The sequence below is a fragment of the Scleropages formosus genome, chromosome 21, assembly GCF_900964775.1.
Source record: "Scleropages formosus chromosome 21, fSclFor1.1, whole genome shotgun sequence".
In the NCBI taxonomy this organism is placed as follows: Eukaryota; Metazoa; Chordata; class Actinopteri; order Osteoglossiformes; family Osteoglossidae; genus Scleropages; species Scleropages formosus.
In genome coordinates, this window is record NC_041826.1 from 8385753 (window position 1) to 8407467 (window position 21715).

Here is a 21715-nt window from a genome sequence, read left to right on the forward strand (position 1 = left end):
AGATTGCAAGACCACATCTCTTCACATTACACTACCTGTTACCTGCTAAGGTGCATACCTGTATTCATCACTTTGGGAGTAGGGGAATGGTGGAGAGGCACTGTGGCACATTAGGTTGCTCTTTTGCCTCCCAGCTCTTGAGCTGTGGGTTCATATGGAGCTTTGAATCCATCTCAGTCTGTGCAGAGTTTAACCAATTCTACTGATTTTCTGAGTTTCCTCTGGGTGCTCTGGTGTTCTTCCACAGTCCAAAAACATGTGTTTCAGGTGGACTGTGAATTGCTCTTAAAGTCTGACTGTGAATGAATGAGGGAGAACGTGTGTGTGTTAAAACCTCTGCTGTGTGGATAGGTAGATCTTTTTAAGTAGGCTGGTGTAGTCTATTGTACCTAGTATGGTATGTTCATTTGGACAAAGGCGTAAGCTCAATACAAATTAATAATAGTCTGTTTATGCATTCAGTACAATTAAATAACTGCTTGTGTATTTTGTCTGTTAATTTAGCGCTCTCAAACTTTACTGAAAACAAAATTTTACTGCTTAGTAATCATTATGATCATGTTTAGTTTCTCAGTGCTGTTTCACTGTCAGCTAGGACAGCGGAACAAGTTTGCCTCAATGGCTTTGCACCGTGCTTCTGTTGGGCTCTGAAAAATCAGTTAAAACATTTAAGTGATGTGAAAAGCCTTTTGTGCAGAACCAAAATAATTTAAAAAAAAAACAAATACAAAAAAAATAAAAAAAAAAGATTTATTGAAAAAATGCCCTTTCCTTTGAAATGACATAATGAAGACAGTAAATTATAACTGCAAAACAAACTTAATAAGTTCCACTGAAAAAGAAATGTTATAGGAAAGCATTACAGCTGGTGAATTAAACCATTGAAGTGTAAATAGAACAAGTAGGTATTACCGTGTGTATTTACTACGCAGAACAGACTTTTCTGGGATCCTGCTGCCTTAAAAACAGCATTTGATGCGGCTTCGGTTTCAGGTGAAGCACCACCACTCGTTTATGTATTGTATTATTGCATGTGAAGGTAAAATAAAAGACAACATACCGCCCAATGGCCATAACTGAACACGTAACCTACTGTTACGGTACAATTGAAATGTGGCTCATGATTATTACCGTTTGATTGAACTGCAAGACACAAAGGAGCAATCAGAGTTGGTTTACTACATACCTAGGAATAGTTATGCCCTCATTTGGCTTGCAGAGCAGACGGAAAACACAGATTTTAGCGGATGTGCTCTCTCGAAATCAAGCATAAAATTCCAGAAACATCTGACCTGTGTGATTGTTACCTTTCAGCTTGTGTGTACTGAATGTTGTGGCCGAACTCTGACAAATACATGGAACCACGGAAACAAAGGACACACTCTGTGATTGACTCAAAGTCTGTGTTTAATAATGTTCCATTGACAGTCATGCTCCCTAGACCACTTCGTTCCAACGTGACATTCCATTTCTGAGCTATCAGTTTGTTCAAAATGAGGTAATACATAAAACACTTCTCGCCGTTTCTGCAACGCGCAGGAATCGAGTACGGTAAGGTTCACACGCTCGCTCTCGTGCTTGTATAAACCAATGGGATGTCGTTGTGTTGTCACGTGCTCCGTCGCTGTCCATGGCGCGTTCCGCTCGAATGGACCGTAACAAAGGAGAGTGTTGAGAGGCCGTTTCGCGCGAGTCCGCGGCTTCGGCTCTCACCATTATAACGGCAACAATTATAATGCACAGAAATAAAATTTATGGGAATTTTGCAGTGCATGTGAACTCAAGAGACTGAACTCACATAATACTTTCCCTGCCAAATATGAGTAACAGTAAAAATCAGAACTTGCGGTGCAACACAAAAGATAAAACAAAAGAGATAAACGTAATACGTGACAAACAATGAACCGTTATCTTCTGAAACGTTGAAGGTTTTCATAAAGCCATATTATTTTGTATAAATAATGTGTTTTGTAGACAGCATTTTGTAGAACAGTGTTCTGAATTTTTAAATTAAGTTAATCGTAAAACACGCTAAAAGTACTTATAAATTAATGACCTGTTCCATTATGTAGTCAACACAAAGAAGGCTGAATACAATGCATAATACAACATATATTTTAATAATCCAGATATCGCTGATCTGGAGTCTCTTAATTAGCATCAGTTGTAGAAGTTGTCCTGCTAAGGGATCCGTATAGTTACATTTCAAAAGAAGTTGCAGCCAATCTTTTTTACTAAACTGATGGCAGCATATTACTTGTCAGAGTAATTACATTTATTTTGGTTTACTGTAATACATAATCAATTGATTATACTCGTTATAAAATACAATTTTGACTTTATTTTTTCTTTTTCTGAAATCATTCAACGTGTCTATAATCGAGATTTGTTTATTGTTAAATTTCGGGCGTACTGAGGGAGAGTGTGAATGTCTCATACAGTACTAGCTAATATTAATTGTAAAATTCCAAATCAAGGCCGTTTTGTGACCTTTACTATCACACGGACACTTCCCATCGTCAAATCATCTCATAGTTTGCTCAAACTTCGAACAATAAACGAATAACTGTGTTGCTGTATTTGTTGTATTCATGATGCCAAATTACTGCTTAAACGTCACTGGTTACAGTTTTAGCAGGTAATTGTTGTATTGTAATTTAGAAGGATATCAAATTTGTCCGCTCTATAGGCCTGTTTTATAGACGGTCTAAACTGTCGACTTTAGCGAAGCTGCTTTTAGAACTAAACTCCAGACTTTTTACTCAATCCCCTCATTGCATCAGTTATTAGCATTGTTGTGCAATTTCGTTAATTACATTTATTGGACAGAAATGCGTTTATATTTCATTTAAGAAGACAATATTTTGTTCGGCAATAAATCTACTAGACACAACCTCTAAACAGCCAAAACGCAGTAAAGCGAATTCCCGAGTAACAGGGGAAAGTAGTTATCATAGAAAAAAAAATGTCATTTTAAAAAGTAAAGTCGTATTCTCTGGTTCCAGTATCAATATTTCCTCGTGTCCAAATACAACATCCATCGCAAACAATATCATGGATTCTGACGCTTTTCATTTCCCACATTAGCCCGTGCCTGACACTACTAGCTCGTCTTTTTCAGTCATATTTTTGTGTGACTTGTGTCTCAGACATGATGAAGCGTTCTGTTTTCGGTCTGCACAGGCACTATTTTTATTCATTTATTTGTATTCCACAGTCTCCTTCGTGTGGGGAAGTGTCAACACTGCCAGCCGTTCAAGTCCTGTGTATGTGAAATGAAAATTCAACACGGTGAAATTGAAATGAGCGTTATGACGGATGAGGGATAAAATGGCCGCCACTGATGGCGCGCCAAACAAAATGGCAATGCCCAGCAAAACCATACAATCACACGACGATTTCACAGGCACACTTTCCCGGAAGTCAGACGATTTAATCCTTTTCATCGGTCTCGTTGGATCAAACGTTCAGTTTAACAAATAACTCAATTAAAATATACCATTTCAGCCTTCCACTGGATCATTTACGCTCCATTCAATTCAAATATAATTACAACAGCAGCAACAAATGCAGCATAAGCATGGGAAGGAATATCTAAAAGAATATCTAATTATAATCAAGCGGGCTTCATTCGAAGAATCGGACAAATCATGTTATCCTTGGTAAACGAGACATGTTCGCCTGTATGCACATGATTCTTCCTTCATCCGTGATATGTTGCGGCTCTGAGCGGTGTCTCCCCGGGCCGGGTTGCTAAAGCCTCGGCGGCGAAGCGGGAACTGGGGCCCGACGTGAAGGCGCGAGCTTCTGATGGATCACTTGTGAGAGATGCCTCAAAGACGAGGGGAAAGGACTCGAGGCGTTCCGCTAAGGTCGAGCTCGATGTTAGCGAACATCTTTCTCTCCGTCGCCTTTCGTATTTTCTGCACGAAAATAAAAACGTTACACCAAATTTCCTGCAATGTAAGTAAGTAAAGCACGTTTTTCATTTATTACACCATACCAATCACAATGTTGAGGTTCGTGTCAGTTCTTCGTCACACGATTCAGTGGACCAGTAACAACGATGGAATTACTTTAAAAAGTGAATGAATAAATAAATAAATAAATAAATAAATAAATGAAATAATAAGGATATGTACTAGAATGGGCTGTTGCTATAAATTTAAATCTAATGTTTAATTATTATAGCTTCGCGGCAGATACATCTAATGGCTAAACGTTAAAAATACACATTCGTAATTGTCACAGTTGAACATAGTACTCGGCGTCCCTGTGTATAACAGGACAGACCAGTGAATTAATCCTTTCCTTTGTCACAGCTGCACAAGGATCGGCCACGAAGAATAATAGAGTGAAAGGTACCTGGCAGATAGGAACGAAAGACACAATTCATAATGCAGACACCCAAATAAAATTAAAATATTTAAGTAACGCAGCTTAGGCATTGAGTCCCCCACTTTCCCACCCTTTTTGTTCGAGGTACCCGTTCAACATCTGCGAGGGGCTGCATTGAGACAGATGCGCAGCAGTCTCCTCCCTCCTTTTGTTTGGTTTTATTGTGTGTGTGTGTGTGTGTGTGTGTGTGTGTGTGTGTGTGTGTGTATACATACGTGCCATGTGAGTCCGAGTGTGTGGACGAAAGCTTAGTTCCTTTCACGCTGCACTGCGCATTATTCTCCCGTTTGATTTATAGCAGCATGCATTAAAACAAACAAAAAAAGGTAATTTTAATCAGTCAGTTTCAACACGCCGCAGATCCATTTATGAGTTTTAATCAGAAGAGAGGTAAAATGAAAGGTGCTTTTTCTGGTGCCCATAATTTTAAACACTTTATTTACAAAAATGTTCAACACACTAAAATATAACATTTCAATATCATTAGTGCTTAATCTGTTTATGCATGAACGATCTAACGGAGAACTTAAAAAAAAACTGAAGTGGGGTAATTTGAAAAAAGACAAAGAATGACATGCTTAAGTATTGCATATCTACAGTAAAATTAACCTGTTTTGAGAATTATGCTGAGTTTTAACTTTTTTTAAAAAAAAATGTTTCCGACATTTCAGTAAAAACAAAGCAGAAATATATTCATTTTCAACAACATATTTTAGATAAGAGCTACAATTGGTCAGAATGAATCCTTACAAAACCACGAACACCAGCCACTTGTACAACTGTTTCAAACTATTTTTCATTTAAACCAACTCACTAAAAGGGGCAATAATGGCAAGGGACAACGTCGTCCAGATTTTGTTGCATAAATTCTACATATGTCCATACAAACAGCTTACAATAAGTCAAGGATAAATAATAACTGGTAAAAAAAAAGTTCTTTAAATAATAAATACCTTAGTCAAGATAAGTGTCTGTCATAAAATTTTGACATTAAAATAATAAATTATGCTTTCCGGACTGAAACCGAATACAGACAAGTTTTTTTTTTTTTCTTGTTTCTTCTCTTTTCTTTTCTTTCTTTTCTTCTTTTTTTCTTATTGAAAGCCACATCCTTGTATGACGATCGGCTAAAACTTGATAGATCTACAGGACTTACCTTCAAGTAAAAGTTATAAAATATTCAGTCCTCCAGGTTAAGCATTGCACTTTAGAAATTAAAACAGCTGGACAATAAACAATCTGTGAATGGATCCTCGGGAGTGGAGAAAAGGGACCACGGTTTTATATATAAAACAAAGGGCTAACAGCCATGATAATAGTAATAATGGTGTGAATAATAATAATAATAATAATAATAATAATAATAATACTGGCTAACACAGATGACTGCTGAAGCGCAATTATATAAAGTACTTTAAACTAGTGAGGTAATAAAAGAGCGATCACATCGCTGAGCTCACAAATGGACTCCACTACTACAGATGCGTTAGTTTGGGCGCGTCCTGAATCCTACCCTGAGATGCGTGGTGAGAAGTAAGGTCTGTGTATGTAGGATGGGGGTCACAGGGTCCGTGGTGGTGGTTCCCCGGGATCTGAGCGGCACAGCTGTAGTCCACGCTGGCGGATGAGGGATGGGGGAGGTGGCCGAGGTTGAACATGGGGCCAGAGGCTGGCATGGAATCGACGAAGTTTCCTCCGACGTACACGGGACTGCCCTGCAAATTGGCGTTGGCGAAGCCGCCGTTTCCTTGCATGCTGTGGTGCTCGTACTCTGGCCCCGGGTACCTCTTCTGCTGCGGCATGCAGCCCCCCAGGGGCGCCGTGTACGCGGCCAGGCCGTACATGTTCTGCTGCGGCTTGGCGAACGGCGGGGGCGAGGGGGCGTCGTAGCTCAGGCTGTTCACATTCGGCAGCTGCGACGAGTATCCGATGTGATTCGGGCCGCTTAACGGTGGACTCCTGTCCGGAGAGTGTCCGATAGGAGAATGCATGACCCCTTTGGCTTTTTGGTCTTTTTTGTACTTCATCCTCCTGTTCTGAAACCAGATCTTGATTTGGCGCTCGGTGAGATTCAGCAGGTTGGCCATCTCCACTCTGCGCGGACGGCACAGGTAGCGGTTGAAGTGGAACTCCTTTTCGAGCTCCACGAGCTGGGCACTCGTGTAGGCAGTGCGGACCCTCTTGGAGGCTGGTCCAGGTGGGCTTTTGTCGTCACAGGTGTCACCTGAAATGAGTACCAAGAGAAGCTGTGAATGTGCATGTAGCTCAGTCCTGTGTGTGGAACTGAGGGACGCTTCAAATGCGCAATGTACTGAAATAAAGACTGCGTTTTAAAAGCTAATGATCGCAAGGAAATTTTAAAAATAAAAGGGGCTTTTCAGCCGGGGCCCTGGTTCAGAACTTATTCTTTTCCTTTTAGTACTCAACAATAAAAATTTATTATTATTATTATTATTATTATTATTATTATTATTATTGTTGTTATTGTTGTCTTGTTGCATTCTGTATAAATTGTTCTTGTTGGTTCTTACTATTCCCTTTTCATTTTTAATACTCTGCCATTTATAATAGCACCAGCAGTAAAACTTATTGAATGGTTAAAAGTTTGATTTCAGCTCTTTCCCAACTGCTGTTTCATAATAGCTCATAACTGTGATTGCATATAGCCAACTTATTTTAGTAACATGTTGTTGTCCCAGAAGCCAGAGGTTGTTTAAAAAAAATAATAATAGAAATATTTCTGTCATTTAGGTATAAATTACATGGTTTCATTCTTCCTCATAGATGGATCACACAATTATAAGAGATATTAATAACCTTTATGAAATGTTTTAGAATGTCCTTATTACATCATGTTCTTCTGAGTGACTTCAGACCTCAAACACACACACACACACACACACACATACAATGACTGATACATAAACCATATGAGAAATACCTGTAGCAGTGCAGTTGTTGCTTTTCTGTTTAGAGTTCTGCCTGGACTCCTTCATCCATGGGAATATTTGTTTTGTTATGACTGGCGTGGCAGTATTCGAAGCCCCATTGGAGGAGGGCTTCTTTTTCTGTGTTGGGGCGCTGCTGGAGTTGGGTGAGGAGGCAGGCAAAGGAGGTGCTTGCTGTTGCTCACCAATGCTCACTGGTTGGCTGTTACCTTGGCTGCTGCCCGTTCGCATGCAGCTGCCATTCATGTCACCATTTTTATGAGTTGGGGGTCGAATTGTTGATGTTTGGATTGTGCAGATTGGACCCTGAAAATCATTCTCAATATTGGAAGAAGGGTAAGGTTGATGAGTGGAACCATAGCTATAGGAATCAGATTTGGAGTATGAGTAGCCTCCAAAAAGTCCAGAATTATCATAGTAAGTGGCTTTCTGCATTATGAAGATTAAAAGTAAGTAGGCCCGTGTGTCCTAATCCAGTGGCATGGGTTGTTCTCCTGTCACGTGAATGGAAACTCCCACTCTTTCTTTGCCACTTGACCTGTAAAAATACAATGAGAAACTATGAGTTTTCCTGGAAAGTACAGTCCTCATTCATACGAATTCATATGCAGACTTTAAGACCCATTCACTGCTACCTTTTCCTGGAATCGTTTTAGAAAAATTTATACTTGGCATTTAGATATTTTCCAGTGCAGTGTGAGGATGCATAACTTAATAGTTAGTTGGGAGCTGTACTGTGTTGAATGTTTGTCTTGGGATGTGGGACAGAAGTTGTTCCTGCTGTAAATTAATTGATGTCACATGTACAGTAACCAAAAAATGGTTAAACATTTTAAAATCTAACTTCTTTAGATAGCAAATTCTTAAATGAATAATTTGTGTAAGGACACATTTTTAGAAGAGGACAGATCATATAATAGAATGCCAGCGTTGGCCTGTTATCAGGAGACATCATGCCTTAGGTGTTTAGCATTAATTTTTACGCAAACCTTTTGTTCTTTGTTCAGATTGATTCAGTTGCTTCTGTTATTAAAAAACATTAATTCAGATGTGCAAAATATTACAATATGATGACACAGTACTACTACTAGTACTACTAGTAATAATAATAATAATAATAATAATAATAGATAAATGTGCTATTGCAGGAATGCAAGGCATGCGAATTCAATTTCCGGTCACTTTCTTTAGAAATATTTGTTCTATCCAGCCTTCATTTTTAAAGAAAACCAAAAGTAACAGAATTAAGACACTATTATTTATATTGATTTAAAGGTTCATAAAGTACCTTAAAATGTAGTTAATGTTGTTACACACAGTTGAATGTGCAATGGTCCAGTTCTACTTAATCCTGTAGTTAAATTTATCAGTGGATAACGTAACAAGAACAATGCTAATTTCATAAATGATACATGTGTTACACATGCACGGTTTTTTCCACATACCTAAAATTTATTTCACTATAACGTTTTTTTCTTTGCTTTAGTTTTTTAGCTGTTGTTAAAACCCACCAATGTCATATGATTCTTCTTTTGTCTTAAAGACGAAAATATATCCTGAAATTTGAAATATACCGTAGATTACTGGTTCACTGACATTCAGTATAACATCTGGTGATTTTTTTTTCCATTGGAATAATTTTTCATTTTAAGAAGCGTGCTCGTTTCAGCATTTCAGCACATCTCAGATCAGATTTTTACAGAAACCGTTATCTCGACAAGCTGTCCCAGAAATAACTGAAATCATTTTTCCCTGTAGCAAATTGAAATTACGGGCTCTTGAGAATGTTTAAGACTCCGATCTTACAACCTTTCCCTTTCAAAGCCGTAGGCAGCAAAGAAACAGCAGAGTTAAACTGTAACTTGTGTTGTATAGATACCCTTTTGTGTGAAATCAATCAAAGAAAAAGGCCGAATCAGCAAAGAGGATCCAAACATCACCCCTTTCACTTCTATCCCACAGCGCAGCCAAAAAAACAATCTTGACGAAAATGTCATGGAAATATTCGACAACACTGCTGTTAGGGCAAACAGATTATACTGGGTATATATACACACACTGCATACTGATATACTATAAATGTACACACTGATAGATTAATACCTAAACGTTCATTTTATGTATTGTATTCACACACATTTTTAATTAACTGTAACTTTATTAAAGCGGGATCTGTGGTGTTAACTGAGCTGCGTGATAAAAATGCATATTATTATATGCATGCACTGCACTTACAATGCACTTTAAGTTAAGCACGTATATTTTTCTTAGAAACGGATCTTTCTTGTGAGTGAACTTTGCTTGAACTTTACAAAAAAGTTGGGGTTATAAATCATGTCGACAATGGTCGGCTGATTCCAGATCTGACTTTTCCAACCCTTTGGCGGTCTTTGTCTAATTTGCCAATGGTGAACGCGTGATACGACTAAAATCTGGACATCGGTCTCCACTGCATGTTATTTTTTTACTACTATTATCTTTTTTTATAATTTGGCATCGAAAGCACATCTTTCCCGCCTTTATTCGTTTTGCTATGCATAAATTGTTTCAATTCGCCAATTCCAACGTGAATGTGAAATCCGCCCTGAGACACACGGTTTGCGTGGGGAAAAAAATAGCCCCCCAATATTTATTGCATGCGACTCATTTCTTAGCTCCTTCAAATGTTATGGTGGCTGTTTCAGTTTCTGCTTCAAATTCAGTATTAAAATAACACAGGCAGGGTGTGCAAGCCAATACAGTAGTTATTAGAAAGGCCGAAAGTCCGCTCACTGCATATCAATGCACCTGTCACTGTGGAGCGCAGTTAAATTTATGACTGGCCGTGTTATGGTAGTAAACGCCTCAGCAAGGAATGAAAAGAAAAACACTTCTCTGGAGCTGCTGTCCTCAGAAGTGCAAAACAGTGTGAGCGTAGGAGTCGTCTTAGAAAAGGAACCCCCTACTCCGCAAAGTTGTTCCCTTTGCAATAATGGAGGCTTCGTTTATATAAACCCGGCTAACATCCTCCACAAACCACTTTTGAGACTAAAATTGTTGCAGCGAATGCCAAACAGAGCCGTCGTCCACACAGTGCAGCAAAAGGAAAAATCATACTTCCCAAAGCCAAAAGGATTATTGCTCATCTGGCAACGGGTGGAAATACTTCTGGCATTTTTATGACATGCTTAAAGGGACCGCATTTGGCCACTGCATTTATTTTCTTTGGATTTATTGGGTTTATGTTGTTAAACCTGTAAATATGTTCTCTGTGATTCCCAGACCATTTCGGGAAATTTGTTTGTTTTTTTTTTTTTTCCTGAGTAGTTCTTCTAATAGTCTACTATGGGTTTTGGTAGGCCTTTCTGTGAACACTTTTAGGAATTATGGCTTTTTGCTATGATTGTTATTACTTAGAGTTTGCATAAAAATAAAATATCTGTTGCTTGTTACTGGCCTAGAATTATTAGTGGTAATATATATATATATAAAGTTCAAAAGAATATGTATGACCCTGAGATGTATGCTCTGTATGTACTGTATGTATAAGTGACTGCAAATATGCAGATTATGATTAATCCTACTACAACTGTATAAAGATGTAAAATTACATACATATTTTTAATTTTTACAGCAAGATAGAAAAAAATCTTATTATATTACAGAACCCTTGCTATGGAAATGTACTTCCTTTGCAACCTGTGTAGCTGTGTTTTGTCCTTTTAGTTTTATGTGAAAATCCAATTAAATTGATTAAATTACCTACCGTCTTTTGTGCTGATTTGGATTTTTATTTTTTCTTTCACGCCTGTTTCATCATGGTCGCCCCGACCTGGAAGAAGAAAAACAATCCATTTATCAAGCAGGGCCTCTTCTGTTAGTGGTGCTCTATCATCTGCCAATTATTTAGTTTTTTCATCCACATATAGGCTATTAAAAGTTCAAGTTATATTTGCTAATGTCGACAAATACTGTTCTTGTTCAGTATTGGCATGTTCACATCTCTTAAATACAGGAATAATTTGAAGTATGTGGTATTTTAACAGCTAGAAAGTAAAATAATTTCATGTTTTAAAATGTGCTAATTTTACGCACTAATGTAAATTTAATATGATCTTAAATTGCTTATGTGCTTGATAAAGTAACACGAAACATTAAAGGCACTGGGCGTCTGTTGTGTCGTTTGCCTTGAACTGATGCGCTAACCTGCGAAAGGGAGAACATGTAATTCAAAATATATCTTAAGTCACAGACACATATAGTTGTCATGGGACTTAACGCAAGCATTCAAGTCCGCTGTGGAGAAAAATTGCACGAGTGAATCCTCACAAAGCATAGCAGGCCAGAAATATTTAGCAGTCATAAGCCTTTTTGGATGACCTTTGGCTCTCCGAGCAATAACTCACAGATTAATGAACAACGAACGGAAGCGCTTCTAGTAAAGAGTCACAAAGCATCTGATCGCACAACTTTTCACCACTTCTCTTTTATGCCAAAACAAGAGCCCGGAGACACGACACTTTAAAACCACTTTTCGGGAGACAGCGATCTTATTTCACAAGTAACCGAACTTGGAAGATGTAGGCGCAAATTTTGCGTCCGCTGGCCTCTTTTTCAGTACTTTCTGCATTTCATTCAGTGGCTCTTTGGAGTTTCTCTTATTTTCGCATAGGAAAGAACTAAGAAGCAAGTGCGATTTCACCGCCATACAAGTGAAAGAAGGTTGGTCCAGAGGAATGGGTCCGTCATGTTCAGTGTGTATTTAATGGGATTATTTATTGTCGTTTGCATTGCTTGGCATGGGTCTCTTTTTAACACAACAATGTTTCTCGCCCACGCAATGCTACGGTAAGTTGGCATATATAATAACACAATAGGTTTTTATTTACATAGCCTTATAAAACCTTTTTCAACGTATAATTTCAATTGCATGTTAGATAGTTGAAATTCGTCGCTTTGCTTTTGTCGATTTCGTATCATTTTGTAAACATGATGTAAATAAAGTACTGTATTGTTTCAGACGTGGTAATCGATTTATTAAGAGAATTCATCTCTCTGCATTAATGCAAATGAATGGCCAATGCGGCTAATGGGTCAAAGAAATCCTCACACCGGCGGTGTTTTTACTTTATATCCAGGAAATTGGAAGTGCTCAGAATTTATAGGGAAGTAAGTAGCTCTGAATCCGTCCGGCCGAATGAAATAGGAAATCTGGATAATTACATTGTACCCGCTCACTTGGAAGGCCCTTCGCTTCCAGGCATGTTTCTAAGAAAAAAAGTGTTCAAATTTCCAATAGAGCACAACTCTTAGATTTCCCCTACGTTTTCCCTATGAATGCCTTTTAGAATAAATGTGTCCTTCATTTTCTCATCATCAAGAGAGGACAATAATAAAATGTTTTCAGGACGAGGACAGTATTAGATGTCTCACGAATTCGTTTCAGATTCAAAGAAAAACATACCAGATTTCTGCATCATTAGCTCTTTGTAAAGGATAAAAACTGGCTTTACGATAAAATAATTAAAGGCATCAAATTACCTCGAATGAGATCAGCGATTAAAGTTATTTTCAGTACTACCAGAGTTCACCTTCAGAAGGGATTAATTGCTTTTTAAGAAAGGGTAAAACGTAATACTCATGTAAAGAATAACATTTTGTTTTCAAAAACACTTAATTTGTGTATTACCTTAATAATTTCATCATCAAAACGGTACTGCCTTTTACAGGTAACGGAAATTCCAATATGCGAAAATTATGAATTAAAGTATTTTCATTTAATCTGAAGTGTATCACAAGAAAAAGAAACAAAACACCAAGCCACAGGATGCGATCGTGCCTACAATTGCATGTTTAAATAAATATGATTTGTCATATATCTAAGCCTGCGATGACATAAATCATGTCAAACAATAGCCAAACAATAAATAATTCTCAGCGTCGAATTTTCTATTTGATAGTCATTAAAGTTCACTTTCAACATCATTCCCTCGGTTTTTTCTTATTAAACATGAAATAAAAGGCACAAGAATATACACCTGAAATGCGTATGCTATAACGTTCAAAATGTGGTAAAATGCATTGTTTGGATCTCCAAATATGCTTTGCTTAGAAGCTAGCAAGAACAGCATTAATAAAGACCACCTCCTTTCAATGAAATAAATCATATTTATACTCCCGCATTATGTAAAGCCATGGTTAAAGGCTGCATTTTGCCATGCAATTGCTTACCTGTGAATCAATTTATCATAAACTCGTGCTTCTCACTCTCAATTTCTTCCACTGCAGTCTCGAGAATATATCCTTCACCCTTTGTCTGCAGACAATACTGTCCTAAACCTGATCTTGCGGTTTTTCAGACATTTCCATATACCAATGCAGACAGTATTCCCGATAGAATGGAAAGAGACTCGCACCCAACCAATAAAAAGCGAATACAGTTGGTACCCTTATTCTACAATACTGCTAATCATCAGCCACCCATTGATAGGAAAGGAAAAAAAAACGAATTTATAGTAACAGATACAATTTTCAAAGTCACAAATCATGACTTTCCCAGGGTTTCGGAAACCCTTTAAAATAACAAATAAAGGCACTGCCTTAAAATACAACCATATTTGTCCACGTGATCTGGATCGCAGATTGTTCTGATTGAGGCTGGAACTTTGCCCCCACAAATACATTTTTAAGCAAGAGAATTTCCATTTATACCCATGTGCACCTTTCCCTTTCTCTCTTTATTGCCCGAAAATCCGAATTCCCATCGAAAATATCGAATAGTAGAGGAACTTTCATTACACCTATGCAAAATCCCTCCGAAGCACTTCACGTATAATACCGCTGCTTGGCATTGCTATTGCTCCTTATATAAACGGACAATTATGAATAATACCATTTAAATTCTGCTGCGTTTAAAGGTATGTTTTTCTAGTTTGTGTGTTACTGTTTTTTTTTGTATATCTTGACTGTAAGAGCAAACCTTTACACTGATCTATGCATTTTCACATATTTTTTTTCAAATAAATTAATACCTTGAAATATCATCTTTGTGACTCAGTTTCACGTCGCATGTGGGACCAAACATACCATCATTTCATGGGATTTTTAGAGCGAATTATGTCGGAAAATAGCCCGGTTCCTCTTCAAACCACACCACACGACTAACAATGAATGCTGTTATTTAAATATCTGCTTATACCCCCTTACAAGCTGTAATAATACATTTGCATTCAAAGAAATAATAAAAATATGGGACAAATTTGGCCAGAATGACTTGATCGTGAACATGAATGTCTGACCTCCTTCGTGAGCTATATTTTATCAAAATCGCACCAAACGCCTCGTTGTCTCTCTCATATGTTCCGGAGCAATAAATGTATTGGGTCCGTTACATATATGTGGACGCAAATGAAATCAATAGATTCCGATATTCTGCATGCAATGTATAACACGGTATCTGAATTTCCTGTGGGTATTTTTTTACGATTCACACTGTGCTGCCCATTGAAACATAAATATCGGAAATAACCATTTTTATGACTTCACAGATAGTTTCTTCCTATGGTTTTCGCAATAATAAAGGGTGTCCTTAAATGCCGTTTCGGCAGTGTTGAAACCCGCAGGATGATGGAAAGTGGAAACCGAGAGAGATAGTGGTAATTTTCAGTGAAGGTGGGAACCTGGCGGAGCGGAGACCTGTCCTGAGGAAAGGATGCAAGACCTCTACCATCGGAGCATATGTTCATGGGGCAATAAAACTGAAAGATTTACAGTCGGCGCCCGGCCCCCAGCAGTCCCGCACCCTTTCAGGAATTACTGGAAATGATTTACAACACACAGACACACTGTCAGCCTGCTCACAGCACTCCCACCTTGTCCCTGAATTCAAATTGTCATTATTATACACCATTAATATTTTGATGCCGCTCCCGCTAGATATTAACATTTCCTGGGGTCATCAAAAATAAGCAAATATTTTAACCCCGTAAAAATAAGTTTTTTTATTTTATTTTCTCCAGAATATGCATTTTTTTTTCTTATCGATTTCATTAACATGTGGATTATTTGTTCAACATTAAATATGAAAAATAAACCTTCTATGTTTGTACTGCTGTGATTCGGATTATTCCCGTCTTATATACACACATGATATGTCCTGATAAATGCACATAGTATTCCACAGCTGTATCTCCGTCATTTTTTTGGTAAAATGTCTAAAAATATGTTCAAGAAGGTAAATATGTAGAAATTACATCGTGACCTAAAGACACCTTTAACGGATCACATCATAAATCAAACGAAGGCCCTAGAATGAAGCCAGTAAAACCGCTCAGGAGCTTTAACAATTTACTACACATCTTATAAAGCACATCATAAACACAGAGCTCTATTCTGATTCACACAGCTTCAGTATGTGGACGCATAAATGATACAAATCGAGACATGAAATTTCAATGAAAGCGAAGAAGGTATGTCACAATTCCAAACACTGCTTTGTTAACGTCGCCCAGGTTTGATTCTAGAAAGAAAAGGACTTCGGCAGCAAGAGGTCATCATATAACAGCCCATTACAACTTCAGGCTGTCTAATGGTAGCCCCGGCGCAACTATCAAAGGGCGCAATTTATCAAATAAGTGACGTAGAAGTTCCTTTACCATCATTCTGCTAAAAATGAAACTTAAATGTTTACCTACCAAGCTTCCATTTGCTCAGATCCTACACAAATGTTCTGGCTACAGTAGCGTTGGATAGCGCGCCGTTTGTATATTATTTTCTTGGGATCTCTTCAGTTTTCAAGTCTGATAGAGTCCTCGCGATTAATGACGACGCCGTGTTTCTAGGGGACGTGCTGCATTAATTATTTAGACAATCACGTGGTCAAATAAAAAAAGGAAACAGAAAGGAGCCTTACGGTCCCCGAGTTATATCTTCGGATGCAGGCGGCTCAGTTTATTATGTCTTAAGGAGCGGCGTTGCAAGGCGAAGGGCTGAATATCAAACATGGCCGTTGGTGGACCGTAGTGAGAGTGGCGCCGGTGTCTTCCCAGCAATGTCATTGTTGCAAAGTGGCACTGCCTATGCCTGGCTTTCATTCCTCCCGTTCCCACCACAGGGTCAACAGTCACAACACGCCGAGAAGCAAAGCCTGAGACAATGGACTGGATCCGCTACCTTCACTTACTGAGAGCAGCGTGGTGTATTTTCGTAATTTTCACCACATTTTTCTCAACAATACACTATCATGCTGCAAGGCACTTGGTATTTAGATTCCAAGCTTTTGCCCACTCAATCTGAAAATGAACGGTCCACCGACAATTCCACTGGTACTCAGTTATGGTAGAAAATCTCAGGAACGCAGTCGGAAAAGCTTAGTTGTATACAGAAGAGCTTAAACTAGACATTATATTATTGTCAATTAGCACAGCTACACTTATGAATGAAACTGTATGCTACCGGAAATAACTGTAAAGTTGATTTCATACACAATCAGAGCTATATTTTTACATTATCTTACATCCTTCATGTAGCAGTATGTGCACATTAACCACAGCTGATAACGGCAGTAAAATTTTATGTGTGTGGAGTAGCGCTGCGTGTCAGGGCGAGATGGGCGCCACGAGGTGCGCGTGCGCGTGAGCGCGCGCGCGCGCACGAGGAATCATTCAACTGAATTTCAATGCGATGGAGAAAAAAAAAAGAGAAACACCACTTAATCAATATTTTGTTAATATTGCCAAATACTGGCGAAACTTACATGAAGACAACCGGAATGTAAGCTTCCTTTGCGTTTCTTGTGATTTGTAACAGTAACTGGACTATAAAACGCACCTTTGACACAATAAAACGAATCTTTAATAAATCAAATTACACAGGTCCGTGTTGTGATACTAAATAACCACATCAGGCTCTTTTGATGTTTTGGTCGCTTTCCACGAGGCAGTTAAAGGAGACACAGCAACTCTTTGCATAACTGAATTGGAAAGTCCGCATGCATAAAATATACGAAGTTGAGCTTCTCTGCGTGTGTTATGACAATAGAAACCACATTTATTTGAGAAAAGCAAGACATATAACATGTACCAGAAATCATTACAAATTATATGGTAAAGAAATGCAAGCGTTGGGCATTTCGCATAAGTTGCATGTATTACAATATATTGTCATGTAACATTCGGAATTCACATCTGTCAGCAACACTGGCCATAAACTACGGAGTAAATCTGTAGAAAGCTACTAAACCTGAACACATTAGGACTGTTCACGTGGAAAGGTGACGTATCTGAAAGAATTTTAAAGATATTTCTTAGTAGACTGTAGGCCTAAATTATTATTAGCAATTATTTTAGCTATTAACGACAGAGCGATTCTCTTATACACATATATGAAACTGGTACTCGACATTTAGGAATTACTAAAACCCAGATTTCAATTTTCAGATTAATCTATTTGGGGGGCAAAAATTGTATCCAGGTCTGCATGCTAAAACGAAGATTCAAAGAACACATATTTTTTCATAGTATGCTAACTGCGCTATTTAAGATAACAATGCTAAATTATGATAAAAAGTCATCAACTAAAACTGAATGCAAATCCTGTCTGCGCTAGAAAGGACTTGAGGTCCGGCGGGTCAGGGGTTTAGAGGTCAGTCCTTGCGGCTGAAATACCGCTCATCTAATAGAAGATGTGTCCTCTGGGTGAACCGTCTCCAGAAGCGTCGCCGAACTTCAGTTAAAAAATACATTTTTAGAATAAAACAGAGGGCGTCCCGAAGAAAATAACCGCGTTTTTAGCGTGCAGACAACGAAATGGGGAGAAAATACGAAAAATATTTTAGAGGAAGATATTACAGGAGTATTTATAGAGCGGTATTATTTTTTAAATTGTACCATAGGCTCAGATATTTACCTAGTGTTTTCTACAAACACGCTCATACGCATTACAGTGGTTCTGATTTTTTTTTTTTTTAAATCCAGAATATTTCCATATATATAGCAATACTCGTTTATAAATATTTTAACTGTACGTGCATATAAGGCATAAAGTTCAATATTTGATGAACATTTAAACTAAACTTAAAGGGGCAAAAAATTCAATCTGACAAAGTTCATGTTTCATTTATTGGAAAGAAAATAATTTCTTCATGTTAAAAGGTGCAAGTGGAGAAACACAGAAGCGTGGGTGCTTTCTGAATGGTCGATTTTACACTTTGAAATGACTTCAAATTATATAAATAAATATAAAAAACACAAGCATTAGTATACACATCATTTATACAAATAGAAGTCATTGGTACGAAGACTCTTACTGGGAACCTTTAAAATGGCATATGGAGACCAGGACATACAGACTCTCGAAATACACACTGTTTACAAACATGTCAGGAGAGGATTTATAACCGAGTTACTCAACTGAGTATTCTGATCTACCACGAAAACGATCGTCCCTGATGGAGTGACATGGTCTTTAACATGGTTTTATTGCATACAGCTCAATTTAATTTAATTCAGCGTCCTTTTCAGAGGAAAGTTGAACGAGCAAAAGTCACGGGAACATAAGAGTATTCAGACACACGCACGACAACTGTGCACGAAATTTAAAAAAAAAAAAAAAATCCAAACGAAAAACCTCAGTAAACCACGGTACAGCAAAGCTGGGAATTTTGTTCGTTATGGCTAGTTTTATTATTTCAAATTATATGCATCCAACAGCTGTTTTTTTTAAGTTTAATTTGATCACATAACACTTTCAATTCCATATGCATAAAAGCTTCACATATATTTCTGCTTTGTTCATTTAAATAAGAACACAAATTGGCCGGCCGTGTTCCGAAAGGTGCTGTAAGCACATGGGCATCGCAACCCGGGAAAATGCACCTTGCATATTAAACTGAGCAATATTTTAACAATGGGGGTTTTAGATTAAAAAAAAAAAAGAAAAATGTTCATTATTGTATTTTTTTCCCACTGATCTACTGTACCTCATTGAAGAAAGTGATGATGCACTGTATCTTCTGTGCCAATTAACAGTTACAATGGTCGACGTGATAGGAAATCGGTACAAAAGTCCACACACGACAGATCCCGGAGACTGGTTTTGGCATTTTTGCTTCTTTTTACATTAAATGACAATGAGCAACGCCATGTTTGGAAACCATGCAGAGTCAGATGCAATACTGTCTCTTATATACAGTTCACTGTGCGTTTGAGGGGAGGTAAATGTTTCCCTCCACTTTCTTATAAAGTTGTGATATCAGTCTGGTCGTCCTTCTGAACACTTTGCAAATGCTGAGCTGAAGCCGAAGAAGACTTGCCCTTTGTGTTTGGGAGTTTGTGATCTTTTTTCCATTTCATTCTTCTGTTCTGAAACCAGATTTTGATCTGACGCTCGGACAGGCACAGAGTGTGGGCAATCTCAATACGACGCCTTCTAGTAAGATACCTGTTAAAATGAAATTCCTTCTCTAGTTCCAAAACCTGCTGCCTTGTGTATGCTGTCCGGGACCGTTTGGGCTCGGGTCCTGTGTAATCCGGATTCACTGAGAAAGACAAAAAAAAAAAAAAAAAAAAGAGAGAAGTCAAAAGTGAGAATACTTGGCGATACAGTTGCTGAAAATACTGCCTCTGTGAGGGGAAATTTCATGCTTCCCAATTTTAATGAGATGAAAGTGAACTGAACAGGTTAAAGCCTCATAACCTGGATGCATCCTTTCTTTAAAAAAAAAAAAAGCAAAATTCGCCCGTAAACCGTTAAGAATCAGTACCAGGGCAGGGGCGAAAGCAGCGGAATATTCGGTAACTCTACAAGCCGGCCACATACTAGCTAGCGGCCTATTTCCTAAGCAATAAAAATTTATGACTGGTGTAATTGGCGGCCCCCTTCAAAAGAGCCCATAAATATTTCACGGAACGATTCATTGGGCGAAAAGAGGACTGAAACACAACTTGCCCAAATGGGTCGGGGGAGAGGAATGGGAGGATGGCAGTCTTACCCGTGGTAACGTGCACTTTCTTCATCCAGGGGTAAACTATTGCTGGCTGCTTGCCTTGTATCCCGTTCTGGCTCTTGGTGTTTTGCTGCTGTCCGCAGGTCCGCGGGCCGGACATTTGGACCGGAGGGCATTGCTCGGTGTGAGCGCTGAATGGACTGGGCAGGGCGCTTTGCTCCTGCACATGACCCCGCGGCGGCACCGTGGAGTTCTGCACAGTGTTACAGCTGAAGGGCTGCTCGCTGTAGTTTGACCGTGAATAGATCCCTGGGTGCTGGAAGTCTGTGTCCTGCGATGGGTTGTAATAGCCTGCGCCCTGCTCAGGTATATAGCTGTTCTGCGAATATTCCTCACAAGGAGGAAATTTGGGATCCACATACTTGGAGTTCACCATATACGAACTCATGGCCATTAATTTCTGAAGGTAGAAAATACTAATTTTTCTCGAGTTGTCTTTTTTTCTCTCTCCATAGAGCCCTCCTACTTGCTGTCAACTGAATAAAGTTAGTCTCCCACGTGACCCGCTCAGCCAATCACGGCGAAGGGAGTATATTAACGAGTAAGTATACACCTAGCAGTAATTTCCACAAACTTTACCAAATATTTTCAATTGCCTCCAATAAAATGACACATTGAAGCCGAAGCTCTAATGATGATCAAATATCTAGAATGATAAAACGTGATATATTGACTATTACATTAAGGGTAATCGCCACAATTAGTTAAAAATTGTAGCTACCTTAATTAAACAATGAGATCAATCGACTGGGATTTTCGTTTAAGTTAAGTTACTTGTTGGCTTAATTTTTAACCAATGTGTATTAGAATAAGTCAACTAGAACCTCAAACGCTTGACAGAAAGAAAACAAACAAAAGACAGAAAACGTCCCGTGGCACAAAACGAGGGAAATAAAGCCGCGAGACAATTGATGTGGAGCGTCTTTGTGGAAAAAGGGGTCATCCAAAAGTTACAGGGATCTCATACTTTCATTTGTTATATTGCACTGAATGAGCCTGGTCACTAGGAAAGACAGCCAAAGGACAAATATGAAATAACAATAATGCATGCATTATAAGTGACAAAAAGAAAATCGAATGAAAACGTGTTTGTTTTCCATGAAGTTCATCATTAGGCATGCTAACTAATACATGTTCAATCCTTGAGAGTTTATCCAATAACTCGTGTTTATTGCAATTATTTTTTTACCAAATATGAATGTACGCAGCTCTTTTAAAATATAAAATCAATAATGAACCAACGTTCCGGTCAAATATCTTAACTAGAACGATCTGCATAAATATTCCAATAAATCAAGTCTATATTTTAATTAAACATATAAGACAGAGCTTTTAATCAACGTACACAATAGGAACAACAAAGAAAAAAATCGTGCTTCACACACAG

General features: G+C 38.2%; 2 protein-coding genes across 4 annotated transcripts; both read right to left on the reverse strand.

The window, feature by feature from the left end:
* Window positions 1-5494: 5494 nt before the first annotated feature.
* hoxd3a (homeobox D3a) lies at window positions 5495-7794 on the reverse strand. Of its 2 annotated transcripts, XM_018729082.2 has the most exons (3): window positions 7340-7794; window positions 5912-6622; window positions 5495-5554 (listed from the first exon to the last, which is right to left on the reverse strand). In XM_018729082.2, the coding sequence occupies exons 1-3, from the start codon at window positions 7779-7781 to the stop codon at window positions 5526-5528; spliced, it is 1182 nt and encodes a 393-aa protein (XP_018584598.1). In that variant the 5' UTR covers window positions 7782-7794; the 3' UTR covers window positions 5495-5525. The 2 variants fall into 2 exon arrangements, with proteins under 2 accessions (XP_018584598.1, XP_018584597.1); XM_018729081.2 differs by lacking the exon at window positions 5495-5554 and having other exon boundaries at window positions 5591-6622.
* Window positions 7795-7806: 12 nt separating this feature from the next.
* Window positions 7807-21006, reverse strand: hoxd4a (homeobox D4a). Of its 2 annotated transcripts, XM_018729084.1 has the most exons (4): window positions 20314-21003; window positions 19764-19860; window positions 11092-11157; window positions 7807-7884 (listed from the first exon to the last, which is right to left on the reverse strand). In XM_018729084.1, the coding sequence occupies exons 1-3, from the start codon at window positions 20720-20722 to the stop codon at window positions 11142-11144; spliced, it is 522 nt and encodes a 173-aa protein (XP_018584600.1). In that variant the 5' UTR covers window positions 20723-21003; the 3' UTR covers window positions 7807-7884; window positions 11092-11141. The 2 variants fall into 2 exon arrangements, with proteins under 2 accessions (XP_018584600.1, XP_018584599.1); XM_018729083.2 differs by lacking the exons at window positions 7807-7884; window positions 11092-11157 and having other exon boundaries at window positions 18482-19860; window positions 20314-21006.
* Window positions 21007-21715: the final 709 nt, after the last annotated feature.